Below are 17,236 nucleotides of genomic sequence, written 5' to 3' on the forward strand. Positions count from 1 at the left end.
CTTTTTTAAAGTCCGTTCAAAAACCGCGATTTCCTGTCTGTTCTGGTGTAACAATTCACCTAAAACTTAGCTGTACAAAGGCTATTCAGCTTGAGGAACTCGACAAAAAAAAACCCATATGCAATCCCAAGGACAGCATCTTGCCGCGTAGACACAACATAGAGATAGCCTGACAAACTCTCGACGGTTTGTCCAGCTGCTGTTTTAAACTACGGTCCCCTTCATAGAAGGATCTGCGGCCTACAAACAACTGCGACGCAACTCCGTATTTACTGTTTAACATGATAAACAATACTGCATGTTGTAAAACAGTCCTGCACTGTATTTAAAGGATGAGTTCACAAACTCTATTGAATTGAATTGAATTGAATTGAATTTCCTTTATTGTCATTCAGACCTTTCAGTCTGAACGAAATTTCGTGCCTGCAGTCATACATACAATAATACAATAATAGACAACAGAACAGACAGTAAACACAAATTAACATCCACCACAGTGAGTCCACCAAGCACCTCCTCACTGTGATGGAGGCAAAAATCTTAGGGCTGCAGTCTCTTCCCTCCTCTTCTCCCTCTGCGCTGAGGCGATACCCCACCGGGCGATGGTAAATCAGTCCCGCGGCTCACCGAGCTCCGCGAACAGGCCGGTTCAAGCCCGGGGTGGTCGAAGCTGCCGCCCTCCAGTCCAGCGGACGCAGCTGTTGACGACGTCGTCCACTGGCCCGCGGCCGAACCCCGGACTCAGGCCGCCGCCGCCAGAACGCCGTCTCAGCCACCGGAGCACCGTTCCAGCCCCGAGCCGGGTCGTCCTCACGGGAGCGTCTCAGCCCCGCGCCAGGCCGCCCTCACGGGAGCGCCGTTATCCTCGAGCTGGGCCACCCCGACGGGAGCGCCGTTTCCCTCGGGCTGGGCCGCCCTCACGGGAGCGCCGATACCCCCGAGCCGGGTCGTCCTCACGGGAGCGTCTCAGCCCCGCGCCAGGCCGCCCTCACGGGAGCGCCGTTACCCTCGGGCTGGGCCGCCCACACGGGAGCGCCGTTACACCCTCGAGCTGGGCCACCCCGACGGGAGCGCCGTTACCCTCGGGCTGGGCCGCCCACACGGGAGCGTCTCAGCCGCTCGCCAGACCGCCCTCACGTGAGCGTCACAGCCCCTCACGGGAGCGCCGTTCCAGCCCCGAGCTGGGCCGCCCTCACGGGAGCGAGCCCAGGGCGAGTCCTGACAGGCTGCCTCCGGAGCCTCGAGGTCGCCAGCTCCGCCATTAGGCCTCAGGGCAGACGGAGGCAGAGAAGGGGGATACGACAAAAAAGTTGCATTCCCCCGAAGGGAGAGACAGCAAGACCTGTTTCAACCCTCCACCCCCCCCCCCCCCCCACATAAACACAACCTAAAAAAACAAAAACGTAGCTAGACAAACGAAAAAAACAACACAAAAAAGTAAAAGCAAACGGACTGCAGGCGAGCCATTAGGCCTCAGCGCCGCCACTTCCCATCCTCGTTGCCAATTTTGTTATATTCCGGACGGCAGAATGAATAACAACTTAAACGCAGGTTGCCTGGATCACGAGAGAGAGATTTATTACCCAACATTCCCTGCTTATATTGGACGCCAACTCATTAACATATATACGAATATGTATGAATACATTGCAGTATGTATATTTTCCCTTTGATCACTAAACACCTTGTATTTTGAGAAAATTCAGGCTTTTCTTGCAGGCTGTCATCTTGCTTGAGGGGGTACAATAAATGATCAGAATCACAAGAGATCGCAGATGCTGGAAATGAGTCCAGATGAATGGTCTTGACCCAAAATGTCGACTGTTCATTTCTTTCCATAGATGCTGCCTGACCCACTGAGTTTCTCCAGCACTTTATTTTTCAGTCAATGTTGCTTCATCTGCTTCACCTGAGCCACCGGAAAGCCATTAAACTTAAAGACATCCTCCCAACCTAAAGCGGTAGACAATATCTGTACAGTTATTATAGAGTCTTACAGCACCCAAACAGGTCCTGAGGCCCAAATCGTACATGCCAACCAAGATGTCTCGTCCAAGTAGTACCATTTCCCAGTGTGTGACTCGTATCCCTCCAACCTTTCCTATCCACATACCTCTCCAAATGTTTGTTAATGTTTTTATTGTATCTGCCTTAACTACTGCATCTCAGAGCTTGTTCCATATGCACATCACCTCTCTGAAAAAGTTATCCCTCAGGTTACTATTAAATCTAACTCCCTCGTACCTTAAGCCTATGTCCTCTGGTTCTTGATTCCCCTGCCCTGTGCATGCACTCTATCTATTCCCATCATGATTTTATACGCCTCTATAAGATCACTCCTCAGCCTCCTAATCTCCAAAGAATATAGTCCTAGCCTGCATAATCTCGCCCTATAACTCAGGCCCTCAAGTCCTGGCAACATCCTCGTAAATCTGCTCTGCAATTTTTCAAGCTTAATGGCATCTTTCCTATGGCAGAGCTGACCAAACCTGTTCACTGTTGCTCGACAGAACGTTGTCATTCAAACAACACCTGGAAGGTGCCAAGGCAACGACAAGCGCCCGTGCCGCACTGATATGCCGCCTAGCCGGCACCACATGGGGAGCCACGACGAAGTACTGTGCCCCGGTCTGGTGCTGTAGCCCTTACGCCAAGAAGCTGGATGCTGCCCTCAACAGCGCCCTGCGGACTGTCTCCGGAAGCCTACGAGCCACCCCAGTAAACCAACTGCCCGTCCTCGCTGGCATCGCCCCAGCCAACATCAGACGAGAAGCAGCCACACTGGCCCTCTCTCGAAAGGCACAGACCAGTGAATCCCACCTCCTCCATCAGATTGTCACAGAGACACCACGACGAGTGCGCCTCAAGTCACGGCGCCTCTTTGCCACGCAAGCCCAAGAGCTGCTCTGCACAACACCGGCTGACGCTTCTAAGGCCGCCTGGGTCAAGACGAGATGGAGAGACCAGTGGAAGTCAGCTGAACCATCTAGGCTACACCATTACATCAATGACCCCATGGACGTCCCTGGCCAGGACCTGCCCCGAAAGCAGTGGACAACCCTCAACCGCTTCAGGACAGGCATCGGACGCTGTGGATTAGCGATGAAGAGGTGGGGCCTCGTGGACAGCGCCTCCTGCGAGTGTGGGGACCCAACACAGACAGTGGAGCACATAGTCACCAGTTGCCCCAAACACCGGCCACCGAATGGTGAATGAGGTCTGATTGACCTGGACTATGACACGTTGGCCTGGCTCGCCTCAACGGAGCTGCAGGTCTAAAAGACATACGGCTGAAGAAGGGTTTCGGCCCGAAACGTCGCCTATTTCCTTCGCTCCATAGATGCTGCTGCACCCGCTGAGTTTCCCCAGCAATTTTGTGTACCTACGGCAGAAGATGACTATTTCTTTTCTGTCTGAAGTACACTAATTAATACAAATTCTCATAGCTTGGTTGTGCTTTGTCTTGCAGTCCATCCTGACTCTGAGCATGTCGTACATGGTGGGAATGATCGCTAGTTTCTACGACACGGATTCGGTAGTGATGGCCGTTGGGATCACTGCAGCCGTTTGCTTCACCGTTGTCCTCTTCTCCATGCAGGTGAGCATTACAAACACCTCGTGTACAGGAGCGTGACCCTGATCAGCGGGCCACCTACAGGCAATTAAAAACAAATCTGGAGGGAATGCTGTGGATTCCAACATGTGATTTCTAAATTTGGCTTTTAGTTTTATAAATATCTTGCCCCAGATACGGAGGCTGGAACATAATTGCTTCTTATTCAATGTTGAAAGGATAACAGCTATTGCAGCTGAGCCTCAGGTATATACTCTTTAATTCACATTTGAAACTTTCCATTACGGCTCATTGGACTGGGGGTTGGAATCCATTGTTCATTCCACAGAGACCAGTTGTTTCATTGTCTTGCAGCTGAGATCAACTTGATAAAAACAATGAAACCTGGTGCCTCCTTGTCTCCTAACATTGTGTTGCGTCTACAGTTGTTTAAACTCTTGCAGAGCACAACCCTCTCCAACCTCAGTCAGTGCTGAGTCCCACCGAAAAGAAACGGCAGTGCTCGAATCTTGAGCAAAACACAAATTACTGGAGAAATTCAGTGAGGTTAAGCAACATCTTTTGAGGGAATGGATAGATGATGTTTCAGGTTGGGGTCCTCTTTCAGACAGATTGGAATAAAGAGGGAGATAAATGGAAAAGAGGTGGGTGTGGGACCAAGCCTCATCTTCTCTCCTTATCTGACACCCTTTTGTCTCCATTTCACATCTGGCCTTTGACCCTTACTCCACCCATCTACCAATCAACCCCCCTCACTTGCATCCACCTATCACTTACCAGCCTTTATCCCATCCACCTCTTTTTCTGCTTTCTCCCCCAATCTATTAGTCTGAAGACCCAAATTGTCATCTATCCATTCCCACAGACGCTGCCTTACCTGCTGATTTCCTCCATCTCTTTGTATTTTGTTGAAAATATTGACGCTGTTGTGTTCTTTATCCTAGATTTACATTATTAATTATGAATTGTAAAAAATAATAGAGTGCCAGGTGGGATAGTTAAAAGGGGAAAGCACAATATAATCTGCCTGAATCACTTAAAAAAAAAATGGTTGCACTATGGCACTATGAAACGATAAGTAATGAGAAATGGGTAGGGATAAAGGATCAGTGGAAACAAGGAACTTCAGATGCTGGTTTTCAAAAAAAGTGAAGAAAGCGAATGGCATGTTGCCCTTTATAACAAGAGGAATCGAATATAGGAGCAAAGAGGTCCTTCTGTATTTGTACAGAGCCCTAGTGAGACCACACCTGGAGTATTGTGTGCAGTTTTGGACCCCTAATTTGAGGAAGGACATTCTAGCTATTGAGGGAGTGCAGCGTAGGTTTACAAGGTATGGCGGGATTGTCATATGCTGAGAGAATGGAGCAGCTGGGCTTGTATACTCTGGAGTTTAGAAGGATGAGAGGGGATCTCATTGAAACATATAAGATTGTTAAGGGCTTGGCCATGCTAGAGGCAGGAAACATGTTCCCGATGTTGGGGGAGTCCAGAACCAGGGGCCACAGTTTAAGAATAAGGAGTAAGCCATTTAGAACGGAGACGAGGAAATGCTTTTTCTCACAGAGAGTGGTGAGTCTGTGGAATTCTCTGCCTCAGAGGGCGGTGGAAGCAGGTTCTCTGGATGCTTTCAAGAGAGAGCTAGATAGGGCTCTTAAAAATATGGGGATATGGGGGGAAGGCAGTAACGGGGTACTGATTGTGGATGATCAGCCATGATCACATTGAATGGCGGTGCTGGCTAGAAGGGCCAAATGGCCTACGCCTGTACCTATTGTCTATTGACACAAAATGCTGAAGGGGTCGTCTAGAAAACACGGATAAATTATGTTTCGGAAACCGATCCGAAACGTCACCTATCCACATTCTCTAGAGATGCTGCTTAACCTGCTGAGTTGTTGCAGCACTTGTGTTTTTATATAGGGATAAAGGTTCAGTGTTTCATGGGTTAAGTGTGGTTAATTGTCATGTGCACTAGTTGTGGAACAATGAAATCTCTCTTTGCTGGAGTTTTACGTGCTTTACTAATGCAACAATACATAACAAAATATACAATAATTAACAAAGCAATAAATTAATATTTTGTAGTATGCGGTAACCAGACCATAGTAGTGCAAAACCAAGTAGTGCATAATAGGGAAAGATATAGTGCAACCAAAACAAGCTAGACAACTGGGTGGCACAGCTGACAGAGCCGTTGCCTCACAGCGCCAGAGACTAGGGTTCGATCCTGCTCTCGGTGCTGTCTGTGTGGTGTTTGCATGTTCTCCCTATGACTGCATGGATTTCCTCCATCCTCAGTTTCCTCCCTCTTCCCAAAGACGCGCTGGTTTGTAGGTTAATGTGTTTCCATAAATTGTCCATAACGTGTAGCATATAGAACTAGTGTGAACGAGTGCTCGATGGGCTGCAAGGACTCGGTGTGCCAAAGGGCCTGTTCCCACGCTGTAAAAAAAAAACTTTTTTTAATTAGACTGTTGCCTTACTGATGGATTGTCTTCTACTTTACAGACAAAGTATGACTTTACTTCCTGTATGGGTGTGATGCTGGTGTCTGTGGTCGTGCTATTTTTCTTTGGAATTCTGTGCATTTTTATCCAGAACCGGATTCTGCAGATTGTGTATGCCTCTGTTGGTGCACTGATCTTTACAGTGGTAAGTATGAATGCGTCATTCAAGGACAAAGTCCCTCTTTTTTACTGCCTCGATTCCCTGATTGATTTTGTACAATCTAAAATAGAAGTTAAACGATCAAAACCTGTGGTGGGGAAATAGGATTGAAGAAAAGATGAAAATCTGATTGGAGTGCAGGGAAGTGTGAATTAATGGCATTATATCAACACGAGCTTAGATGAGGCATCTTGGTCACTGTGGATGAATTGGGCCAAAGAGCCACTTTCTAGGCTGTGACACTCTGACTAACACTGATTGAAGAGGTTTGGGAGTCTCAAGAGAGGATTGGAGGTGGTATTTGCTAATGGCTTCTTATTGTCAGATACAGGGAAAAGGTTTGTTTGTGTGCTATTCAATTAAATCATAACATATATGAGTATATTCAAGCCATACACAAATATAATGGGAAGAGCAAAGAGAAAAATATAAGAGTGTAGAATGTAGTGTTACAGTAGTTTTCAGATTGTAGGTGATAGGAGTAGAATTAGGCTATTTGGCCCATCAAGTCTACTCTGCCATTCGATCAAGGCTGATCTATCTCTCCCTCCTAACCCCATTCTCCTGCCATCTCCCCATAATCTCTGACACCCGTACTAATCAAGAATCTATCTATCTCTGCCTTAAAAATATCCTCTGGCGGCCTCCACAGCCTTCTGTGGCAAAGAATTCCACAGACCCTCTGGGCCCTCTCCAGAGCCAGCACATCCTTCCTCGGTTATGGTGCCCAAAATTGCTCACAATATTCCAAATGCGGCCTTACCAGTGCCTGATAGAGATTCAGCATTACACCCGTTTTTGTATTATAGCTCTCATGAAATAAATGCTAGCACTGAGTTTGCTTTCTTTACTCCTGATTCGACTTGCAGATTAACGTTTTGAAATCCTGCACCAGAACTCCCAAGTCCCTTTGCACCTCCAATTTCTGGATTATCTCCCCATTTAGAAAATCGTCTACACCCTTATTCCTACTAATAAAATGCATAACTCCACACTATATTCCATCTACCACTTTTCTGCCCACTCTCCCAACCTGTCCAAGTCCTTCTGCAGAGTCCCTGCTTTCTCTACACTACCTGGCCCTTGACCTATTTTCTCTACACTAACTGCCCCATGACCTATCATCTGGGACCATTACTGACTAGTGATTCTTGAAATATCACTATCAATGCCTCCACAATCTTTGAATCCACCTTTCAGAACCCTATGGTGCAGTAATAACATCATAGTAGAGTAGAATTAGGCCATTCAGCCCATCAAGACTACTCCGCTATTCAATCATGTCTGATCTATCTCTCCCTCCTAACCCCATTCTCTTGCCTTCTCCCCACTCTTTCACCTGTACTAATCAAGAATCTATCTATCTCTGCCTTAAAAATATTCACTGACTTGGCACAGAATCTGTGGTAAAGAATTCCACAGCTTCATCACCCTCAGACTAAAGAAATTTCTCCTCTTCTCCTTCATAAAAGAATGTCCTTTAATTCTGATGCTATGACCTCTAGTCCTAGACTTTCCCACTAGTGGAAACATCCTCTCCACATCCACTCTATCCAAGCCTTTCACTATTCTAATTCACTATTCACAGTCCATCCGGTCCAGGTGACTTATCCACCTTCAGCCCTTTCAGCTTCCCTAGTGATAGGCACTCCATTAACTTCCTTGGATTTCAGGCATGTTGCTGGTGTCTTCCACTGTGGAGACTGATGCAAAAATGTTACTTAGGTCCTCTGCAATTTCTTTATTCCCCATTATCAATTCTCCTGCACCATTCTCCAGCAGTCCAATGTCCACTCTTGCCTCTTTCTCACTTTATATAACTGAAGAAAATCTTGCTATCCTCCTTTATATTATTGGCTAGCTTAACATTCGTATTTCATCTTTTCTCCCTGTATTGCCTTTTTAATTACCTTCTGTTGTTCTTTAAAAGCTTCCAAATCCTCTGGCTTCCCACTAATCTTTGCTGTATTATACGCTTTCTCTTTTAATTTTATATACTGTCCTTGACTTCCCTTGTCAGCCACGGTTGCCTTTTTCTCCCCAAAGAATCTTTCTTCCTCTTTGGAATGAAAAGATCCTGCATCATTTTGGATTATTCCCAGACATTCCTGCCATTGCTGTTCCACCGTCATCCCTGCTCGGGTCCCTTTCCAGTCAACTTTGGCCAGTTCCTCCCTCATGCCTCTGTAGTCCCCTTTGCTCAGCTGCAGTAGCGACACATCCGAGTTCATCGTCTCCCACATGAATTGCAGATTAAAACTTATCATATTGTGGTCGTTATCTCCTAATGGTTCCTTTACCTTGAGTTCCCCTATCAAATCTGGTTCTTTATATAACATTAAATCCATAATTGCTTTTTCCCTGGTAGACTCCACTATAAGCTGCTCTAACAATCCATCTCACAGGCACTCTATAAGTTCCCTTTCTTGGGGTCCAGTACCAACCTGATTTTCCCAGTCTACCGGCATATTGAAATCTCCCATGACCATCGTAGCATTGCCTTTTTTACATGTCAATTTTATCTTCTGATGTAACTTGTACCCTATATCCTGGCTACTGTTTAGGAGCCTGTAAATTAGGATCTTTTTACCCTTAATTCTCAGCTCTGTCCACAATGATTCCACATCTTCTGATCCTATGTCACCCCTTGCTAAGAACTGAATTTTATTCCTAACCAACAGAGCTGCACCACCTTTCTGTCTTTCTGATAGGACGTATAACCCTGAATATTCAGCTCCCAGCTCTGATCTTCCCACAACATCATACCTACCAATCTCTAACTATGCTTTTGTTTCTCTATTATGCGCATTCAAATACACCTTTAATTTGGTATTCACCTCCCTTCTCAGATCCGTCCCATTTTTACCCGACCTTGCTCTCTTATACCTTCTTAAACTTTCTGTCCCATTAATCCGGGAGACATTTGTAACATTTCCTGCACTCTGGTTCCCTTTAACTCTACCCTTATACTTCCAATAGAATGACCCCACCCCCTCACTATCGAGTTTAAAGTTACAGAGAATGTGCAAATTTTAAAAAGCGCAAGGTGCGTATCAAGCTAGTTTGGAAGATCGGACTACCCTAACGCATATGAGGACTATTCATTAGTCTGATAACAGTGGGAAGAAGCTGTTCCTGAATCAGGTGGTATGTAATTTCAAGGTTTTATATATTCTGCCTGATGGGAGAGGGGAGAAGGAATGACCGGGATGTGAATGGTTCTTGCTTAACTTGGCTGCTTTCCTGAGGTAGCGTCAATGAATGCTGATGATGCTGCAGATGGTGTCGATGGTGGACACCTAGTTTGTTGGCTGCACTGGGCTACATTCACAACACACTGCAATTTCTTGTGGTCTTGGGCAGCCAAATAGGATGCCTTCTACAGCGCATCAGGCACCAATGATCAGGGCTGTCTTATGTAAGTGCCTGGGACCATTGGTAGTTGCATGGAAGCAAGTTTCGGAGGATGGTTACAGTATTGAAGCTGGCTCTGGCAAATTGTAGTGTAGTGAAAAAGTATAGGGGGTCGGTATGTCCTAATTTAAGCCAATGACCTATTCATTTATAGTAAATGCGCAATTCATTGAGTCCATAGCTTCTTGAAAATGGCGACAAATGAATAGGGTAGTGAAGAAGGCATGTAGTATGGTTGTCTTCATAGTCAAAGGCATTGGGGTGTCATGTAGCAGTTGTACACATATTGATTAAATGGTATTTTATTATGTGTAGTTGTAGTTGCCACTCAGGAAGGATGGGAGTAGATGGAGTAGTGCAGTAGAGATTCACATGGATATTGCCTGGAATGGAGGGTTAGTGATATAAAGAGAGGTTAGCTGGGCTGGGTTTACTTTCACTGGAATATAGGAACTGGAATAGAAGGCTGAGGTATAGAGGGTTAAAATTATGTAGAGCATAGATAGCCAGAATCTTTCCCCCAAGACAGGATAGTCCAGAACTGGAAGGTTCAGCTTTTAAGATGAGAGGGAGAAATTTAAAAGAGAGCTAAGTGAGACATTTCTATACATAATGTAGTGAATATCTGCAACGAGTTGCCAGAAGAGGTGGGGAGACAGATATAATTACAATGTTTAAAAGGCATTTGGACAAGTACCTTGATGGGAAAGGCGTAGCGAGATACAGGTCTAATGGTGACATAGACATCCATCGTGATTAACATGGATGAAACGTGATAAAAGGGGGCATTTTGGTGCCGTATGTTTCTGTGATTTCATGAAACGATCAGGGGATGTGTACATGTACATAGATAGGAAAGCTTCAAAGGGATATGGGCCAAATGCTGGCAAACAGAGTCAGCTTGGATGGAACATCTTGGTTGGGATGAATGTTGGGCCCATTTTCATACTGCATGACTATATACTTTAAAGATTTTTCTGGCCAATTTAACTCGGTTGCTGTCCTTTTGCAGTTTTTAGCCATTGACACGCAGATGATCCTGGGGAATAAAAAGCTGGTTATCAGTCCGGAGGAATACATTTTTGCAGCACTCAACCTTTATACCGACATCATCAACATATTTATGTTCATCATGACGATTATCGGGCACAGCAGAGAGTGAGATCTCAGTGGATGAGGAAGATTGTTCTCCTGGCGTTATGAAAAATGTATCCCAAAGCCATCTTTCCTTGTATTGTCTAGGTCAATGAATCTTCCTTTCGAACAAATGCCTCCCCTGTGAATAAGCATGTTTGCATGGATGGGCAAATGTGGATGTACAGCTTCACTAGGGCCATCAGAGCTTTCAATCTCAGTCGCTTGGTGGATCAGGTTTACCTGATATTCTCCTTCACATGTATAGTCCTGTCAGTTTAAGGACTCATTACTCCAGATCAAAGATCTGAAGATTAATTGCAAATAGTTCACTTTAAAAAAAATCATTTTGAAAGAGTAAGATTGAATAGTAATAAATTGAAGTACACTGAGTTGAAGGCCACTTGAGGACAAAAAAATCCTCTGCCTGCAAACATGCTGATTTCTAGTTTGGGGGTCTGTATAATCCCAAGTGAACCTCAACCTGCACGTCTAGAGTTGACAACATTAGAATTCAGTTACTAAATGTGAAACCTGTAAAATTGTGAAGTATGACAGTTTGATTTAGTTAAAAACTGCAGCTTTAATATACTAATCTTGTTGACCTATGCAGGCTATCTATATGTAGAACATAGCAGGAATTTTACAGTGCAGGCTGGAGTGTGATTTTGCAAGGCAGTAGTAATTGTTTTAAATGAGTATTTAAGACAAGCAAGAACATTTGTCAAAATCAAGCAGTTGCAATGCCTGCTAATAAAGTTAGCATTAACTGTCCCTTGACCCTGAATGAAGCTAGTGCTTAATGAAGAAAGGGACTTTTTTCCTTTATCATATGAAAACAACTTATTTTCACATATTGGGAGAGCTTTGGATTTACTTTCAAGTTAGTGCCCACTAGCATATTTCCATTTGAGAAATAATGCCCCTCTTTGGCTAGCTGAGTTAGGGATATGTTCTTCGAGTGCTATATGTATTTTTGGGTTAAATAGTAGTAGTTTCCAGGTAATGTTGCTGTGTACCATTGTAAATTGATTAAGATTGAATTGCATGCTCACAATTTATTTTAATTCTTCTCAGATTTATAGATTGGAGTTTGTGATGCCATGCTTTCACCATTATTTGGTAGGCTATCAGATTAAAGAGAGCAGGCTTTGAGTCCACGTGATAGTAGCTCAAGAGACATTAATGGTTTTTTTTCTGGATAGTAGACTGCTTAAAAATATTTTTGTTGCACTTGAATTCTTTCATTAATGATCGAACAGTTACGATCTGGGCTTAAGTCATTGTCCTGCCCTCTTTCTCCCCCCCCCCCCCGCTCAATTTGAAATGTTTGTGACCAGTTGAAGAAATCTGGTCTTGTCAATTAAGATTTAGAGCAGTTGGGAGCAGAAGAGGACCCTGCATAGGACAACAGATGTTAACGCGATGCACCTAGCTCCAATTACACTAATCATGTAGGATTAACTTTGGTGTACATTTTTTTTTGTCTTTGTTGTAACTGCATTACTGTCAACAGTCACAGGGACCAGGCATCAGTAATGACACAGCTGAACAGTCAGAGTTGCATGCATGTAACGGTAAAGATTCTGTAACTAGCAAGCATGAGGTAATGAAGGATTTGATTTGTTTAAAATTGAATACAATGAAGGAAGCTGGTCCAAAGAAATTAAGAAAAGAGTTTAATTTGTTACTGTGAAATGAAAGTGAGAAGAATGTATTGTGCTTAAATTTCTAAAATGTTATTTTTGATTGTGAATCAGAATTTGTACAGCTGTTCAAAAATGCATGAGTAAAACTAGTTTTAAATAATGATGTTTGAAGAAGTCTGCTGTAGGACTTGAACTTGCTGAAGTTTAGGTATTTATTTCTAATGACTATTCTAGGTATTTCTTTCTAATGTATAATTTAATCCATTTAGATATTGACAAAGTGAAGAATGTTCTGGCCAACCTGCTTTTGTTTTGAAACATTCTTTTAGTTTAAAGGGAAAAAAATGCATTTCTCTTCAAAGGTGGTAGTGGGACATGCAAAGGCAATTGTAAGGTGCTTACTGAAGAAATGAGGAACTGCAGATGTTGTTTTACAGAAAGAGATACAAAGTGCTGGAGTAACAGTGGTTTCAGGCAGCATCTCTGGAGAACATGGATCGTTGATGATGTTTCGGGTCAGGACCCTTCTCCAGACTGGTCCTGCTGAGTTACTCCAGCACGTTGTAAGATTCTTAATTTGTCTTTATCTCCTAAAATAATCCTGCTGACTCTTGTCTGATGATTTCAGGCAGTGCTTTTTGTAGACAAATTAGTGCTGGTACGCATGTAAATTAAAAATTAAGCTACATTTATCAACAAATTATTTCTATCAACATATGCTCTTCTGTTTTGACTTTGTAACCAACTAATTTAATAAAATAACTAAAATGTTACTAAAACTATTTAACATAACTTTTGTGAGGTGCCATTGCATTGTACCGGCGACTACTGTCATGAAAAGGGCATTGGTTTTGGGCCGAAATCAATTGTACCATTGAACAAACTCACTGATATTTTCGACTCACATTTTTGGAATTTGCTTGTTCCTCAATTGTAAAGTTTTTTCCAAATGTTTTGGTTATAGTGAGTTAATACATATTCCTTTTGCTTTTGACTCCTTGGATCCTGCTCCACTGAAAAGGGGAGATGTGTGTCTCATCCTTCTGACTTGGAATCTTTGATTAAATGCTTGGCTTCTAAAATGGATTTGTGAAAATAGTCTTGACAGCAAGTAGGCATTCTCATTCCAGCCGCAGCTGAAGAAAATAATGAAATTGGAACTGCAAAAGGTGTCCTTTAAAATGTTTTGGGTGAAGCAGATTGAGGTGGTGTGGTGAAACAAGAAACTGCAGATGCTGGTTGACAACAAAGGGCACAAAGTACGGGAGTAGCTCAGTTGGTCTGGCAGCATCTCTGGAAAACATGGAGCAGCAGGAATCACAGAGGGGAAACAATCTGAAGGGTCTCGACCCAAAACATCACCTATTCATGTTCTACGGAGATGCTACCTGACCGCTGAGTTACTCCAGCACTTTGTATCTTTTTTTTGAGGGAATATGGGAGAGTTGTAGACAGTTTGTATTGTAACGCTGACATTTGCTGTGTAGTTGGGAAAATGTGCCCCTTGGAATTATTGTGCAATAAAACCAAATTTCATTGCAAAAACAAAAATCTAAACTTTTTCAAAAATAAAAATTTGCAGTCCAGAAATGGAGGCGTTTCTAACTTTACATAATCATTGATTGCATGGGTCTACTTTCGTAACGTCCAAAATGAAGGAACCTATAGTGCTTAGTAATTTTAGCCCCTCTCGGATATAATCTTTTGATTTGCCTCTTAATTTGTCTGATTTTTGCTTTTGTCGGTTTAATCCAGATTATACCTGTTAATTTGAGAATGATCTTGCTGCATTCTTCGCACAATGAAGTAGTTATTTATACAATATTGTCTCTTTAATGTTGACGTGATTTGACGTGTTTTTAAAAACGATACATGGAACCTCTGGCACACCTTTGCAAACATTTTCAAAGTTAGTTTATATCCCTTACTTCAGTTACAGTTTTCAACTAAACACAGCCCTGGTTGTATAGAATTTATAAGATTTGAGACTATTTATTGCTTATATTTTATGCATGATATTTAAACCCGCAGCATTTGAAATTATTTCAAAACAATTGTTTTTAAAATATTTGGTAAGCTTTAACTCTGGGATAAATTTGAGACTGCTGGAAGCTTTTCCTTTTTTATCCTTGATTATTATCCTGAAGTGGCAGGATTTTTTTTCAATCATTTCTCTTTATGAATTATTGGGTAGGAGAGTGAGCTTTGGATGTGTTCTTTGTTTGATGTAAGCTATGCACCTTAAAACAAGTTTGCTGCATTGTTCTTTCGTGTTTTAAATTGGCTAAAGGGTAGAGCAAAGCCACACTTAACAAGTCCAGTTTTCTAAACACCTCAGTATTTACTGTTACCGAAGTTAAATGTCCAGGTGATGAATCTGAAAATGCGATTGCCGGAGATCTGTAAATACAGAGGTAAATACACTTCAGAGACATTCTGTATTACTATATTAACTTGTGCCCTGTTGCAGTGATTACATGAATAAACTCTTCATGCACTAACTGGTTTCATCATTTGAAAGTGAGTTTCTGAGCCAGCTGCTAATTCTCCATTTTCCTACTGAATTTTGTTATTCTCTTTTGACCAAAGGAAAAAAATAAGTCAAATCAAAATGTTAAAATGTCTTTAGTTATAAATTTACTCATTGATCTTATTGGATTTTCTCTATATTTAAAATATTTTTGTAATAGTTTAGGTTTATTATAGCCACGTGTACAGAAGTACAGTGAAAAGCTTTGTTTTGCTAACTATCCAGCGGTTCAGATATACTATACATAAATACAATCGTCAAACTCAAGTACAATAGGTAAAGCAAATGATAATTTTCACTTGTCCCTCCTCCAACCTCATCTACTGTATCTGCTGTCCAGGTGTGGACTCTTGTACATCGGCAAGACCAAGCGCAGGCTCGGCGATCGTTTCGCTGAAGACCTCCGCTCAGTCTGCCTAAACCTACCTGATCTCCTGGTGGCTCAGCCCTCCCATTCCCAATCTGACCTTTCTGTCCTGGGCCTCCTCTATTGTCTGAGTGAGGCCCAGCACAAATTGGATGAACAGCACCTCATATTTCGTTTGGGCACCTTACACCCCAGCGGTATGAACATTGACTTCAAATAGCCCTTGCTTTCCCTCTCTCTGCATCCCCTTCCCAGTATCCCACTAGTCTTATTGTCTCCGAATACATTCTATCTCTGTCCCACCCACTGCCCTGACATCAGGCTGAAGAAGGGTCTTGACCCGAAACGTCACCTATTCCTTCTCTCCAGAGATGCTGCCTGTCCTGCTGAGTTACTCCAGTATTTTGTGTCTACCTTTGATTTAAACCAGCATCTGCAGTTCTTTCCTACACAAGCAAATGATATTACCTATCGTCCTTTATTTGGTGATGGGATCTGCCGGTCTAACATACCTCTTAAAGGTTTTAAAAACTAGATTTTCTTGATCTTTTTACTTCACTGAAATGTTGATTGATTGGTCACAAAGTCAAAGCAGAACAGTGGTCAATAATGGGAAAAATGACATTGATTAATAGATTTTTGTTGTACCTGTTTTGTCCACAAAAAACATCCGTTCAGCATCCCACGCATCAAAGAAAAGTTTTTCCAACAACTCAAGCCTCCAAGTCCAAATAATATCCTGGTGAATCTTTCCTTCACCTTTCCAATTTAATTATGTCCTTCCTATAGCTGGGCAATCAGAATTGTTCACAGTACTCAAGTGTGTTCACACCAATATAGACCATTGACCTGCATCATGATGTTGAAAATCTTTGTATTCAATACCCTTCCCAATGAAGGTAAGTGTACCAAACACCACATTCCACCTGACTCGCCACTTTCAGGGAACCACGCACTTGTACTTCCAGATCTCTGTTCTACAACACATTCCAGGGATATACCATTTACTGTGTAACTCCTGCCTTGGGTTTGTTGTTTCCAGATCTAATACTCTCTCTTTAGTCTGGTTCAGTAAAACTACTGAGTCGAACGCTGGAGTCCAGACCCTTCTTTATTTGTATATAGCACCGCGGGGCCAGCCTCGGATCCACTCACCCGCAGCAGCCTCGCGTAAACAGAACAGCAGGAAAGACAACTGACATGCCCTAACGAATTACCCACTCTTGAATGCCCCTATACAGTGGTGGGAAAACTAACGGCGCAAAAGTACAGAGGGGAGGGGGGGGCAACCCCTTCAGACCAATCACGGCACCTATTCAGTACACAGAATACAAAGTAAATACATATTAGGTGAAGTAACCCCTCTTAGACCAATCAAATACCGGCGGGAAGGTAGAAAAGTAGAAACATAAAGCTTCTCCAACCAATCACAAACATGCATTAAGTGTCAGTGTACTGAAACATTAACAGAAACCACTTTAGGAACCCAGACTTGGTTGGGACAGGTGGGTCACATGGGCAGAAGCTTCCCGGGGCTTCTTCAGAGGTCCAGACTTACTGGACCCAACTAGGTCATATTGGTCACTTGTCCTACAAAATGAAGACCATTATCTTAACTTAGCTGAATCGGAATAAGCTAGTTCGGTATTCCGAAATACGCAAGGAATCATGGGATTTGTGAAAGATCATTCGAGAATAAAAAATTGAATGGGGTGCCTGGTAGCGGGGGAGAGCAGGGTGTAACAGCGAGAGAGAGGGGGTAGATGCGAGTGGGAGACACGGAGAGACGATGGGAGGTGGGGGAAGAGAGGTTTCAGTTAGACAGACAGATAACCACTGGTAAAGCCATGGTCTTTGCTTTTAGGAGAGTCGAGAAAATGTCCTCAATCGAGAGAATA

The 17,236-nt window shown here is 43.2% G+C and overlaps 1 protein-coding gene across 3 annotated transcripts in view; it reads left to right on the top strand.

The window, feature by feature from the left end:
• The window catches only part of grina (glutamate ionotropic receptor NMDA type subunit associated protein 1), a 79,422-nt gene extending 64,480 nt beyond the window's left edge, over window positions 1-14,942 (top strand). For all 3 annotated transcript variants that reach the window (XM_033041131.1, XM_033041123.1, XM_033041141.1), the window contains exons 5-7: window positions 3,470-3,598; window positions 6,086-6,229; window positions 10,671-14,942. In XM_033041131.1, the coding sequence (XP_032897022.1) occupies window positions 3,470-3,598; window positions 6,086-6,229; window positions 10,671-10,820 (423 nt within the window). In that variant the 3' untranslated portion in view covers window positions 10,821-14,942. The remainder of the gene's footprint in view (window positions 1-3,469; window positions 3,599-6,085; window positions 6,230-10,670) is intronic.
• Window positions 14,943-17,236: the final 2,294 nt, after the last annotated feature.

Source organism: Amblyraja radiata, chromosome 2 (assembly GCF_010909765.2).
Source record: "Amblyraja radiata isolate CabotCenter1 chromosome 2, sAmbRad1.1.pri, whole genome shotgun sequence".
Classification (NCBI taxonomy): Eukaryota; Metazoa; Chordata; class Chondrichthyes; order Rajiformes; family Rajidae; genus Amblyraja; species Amblyraja radiata.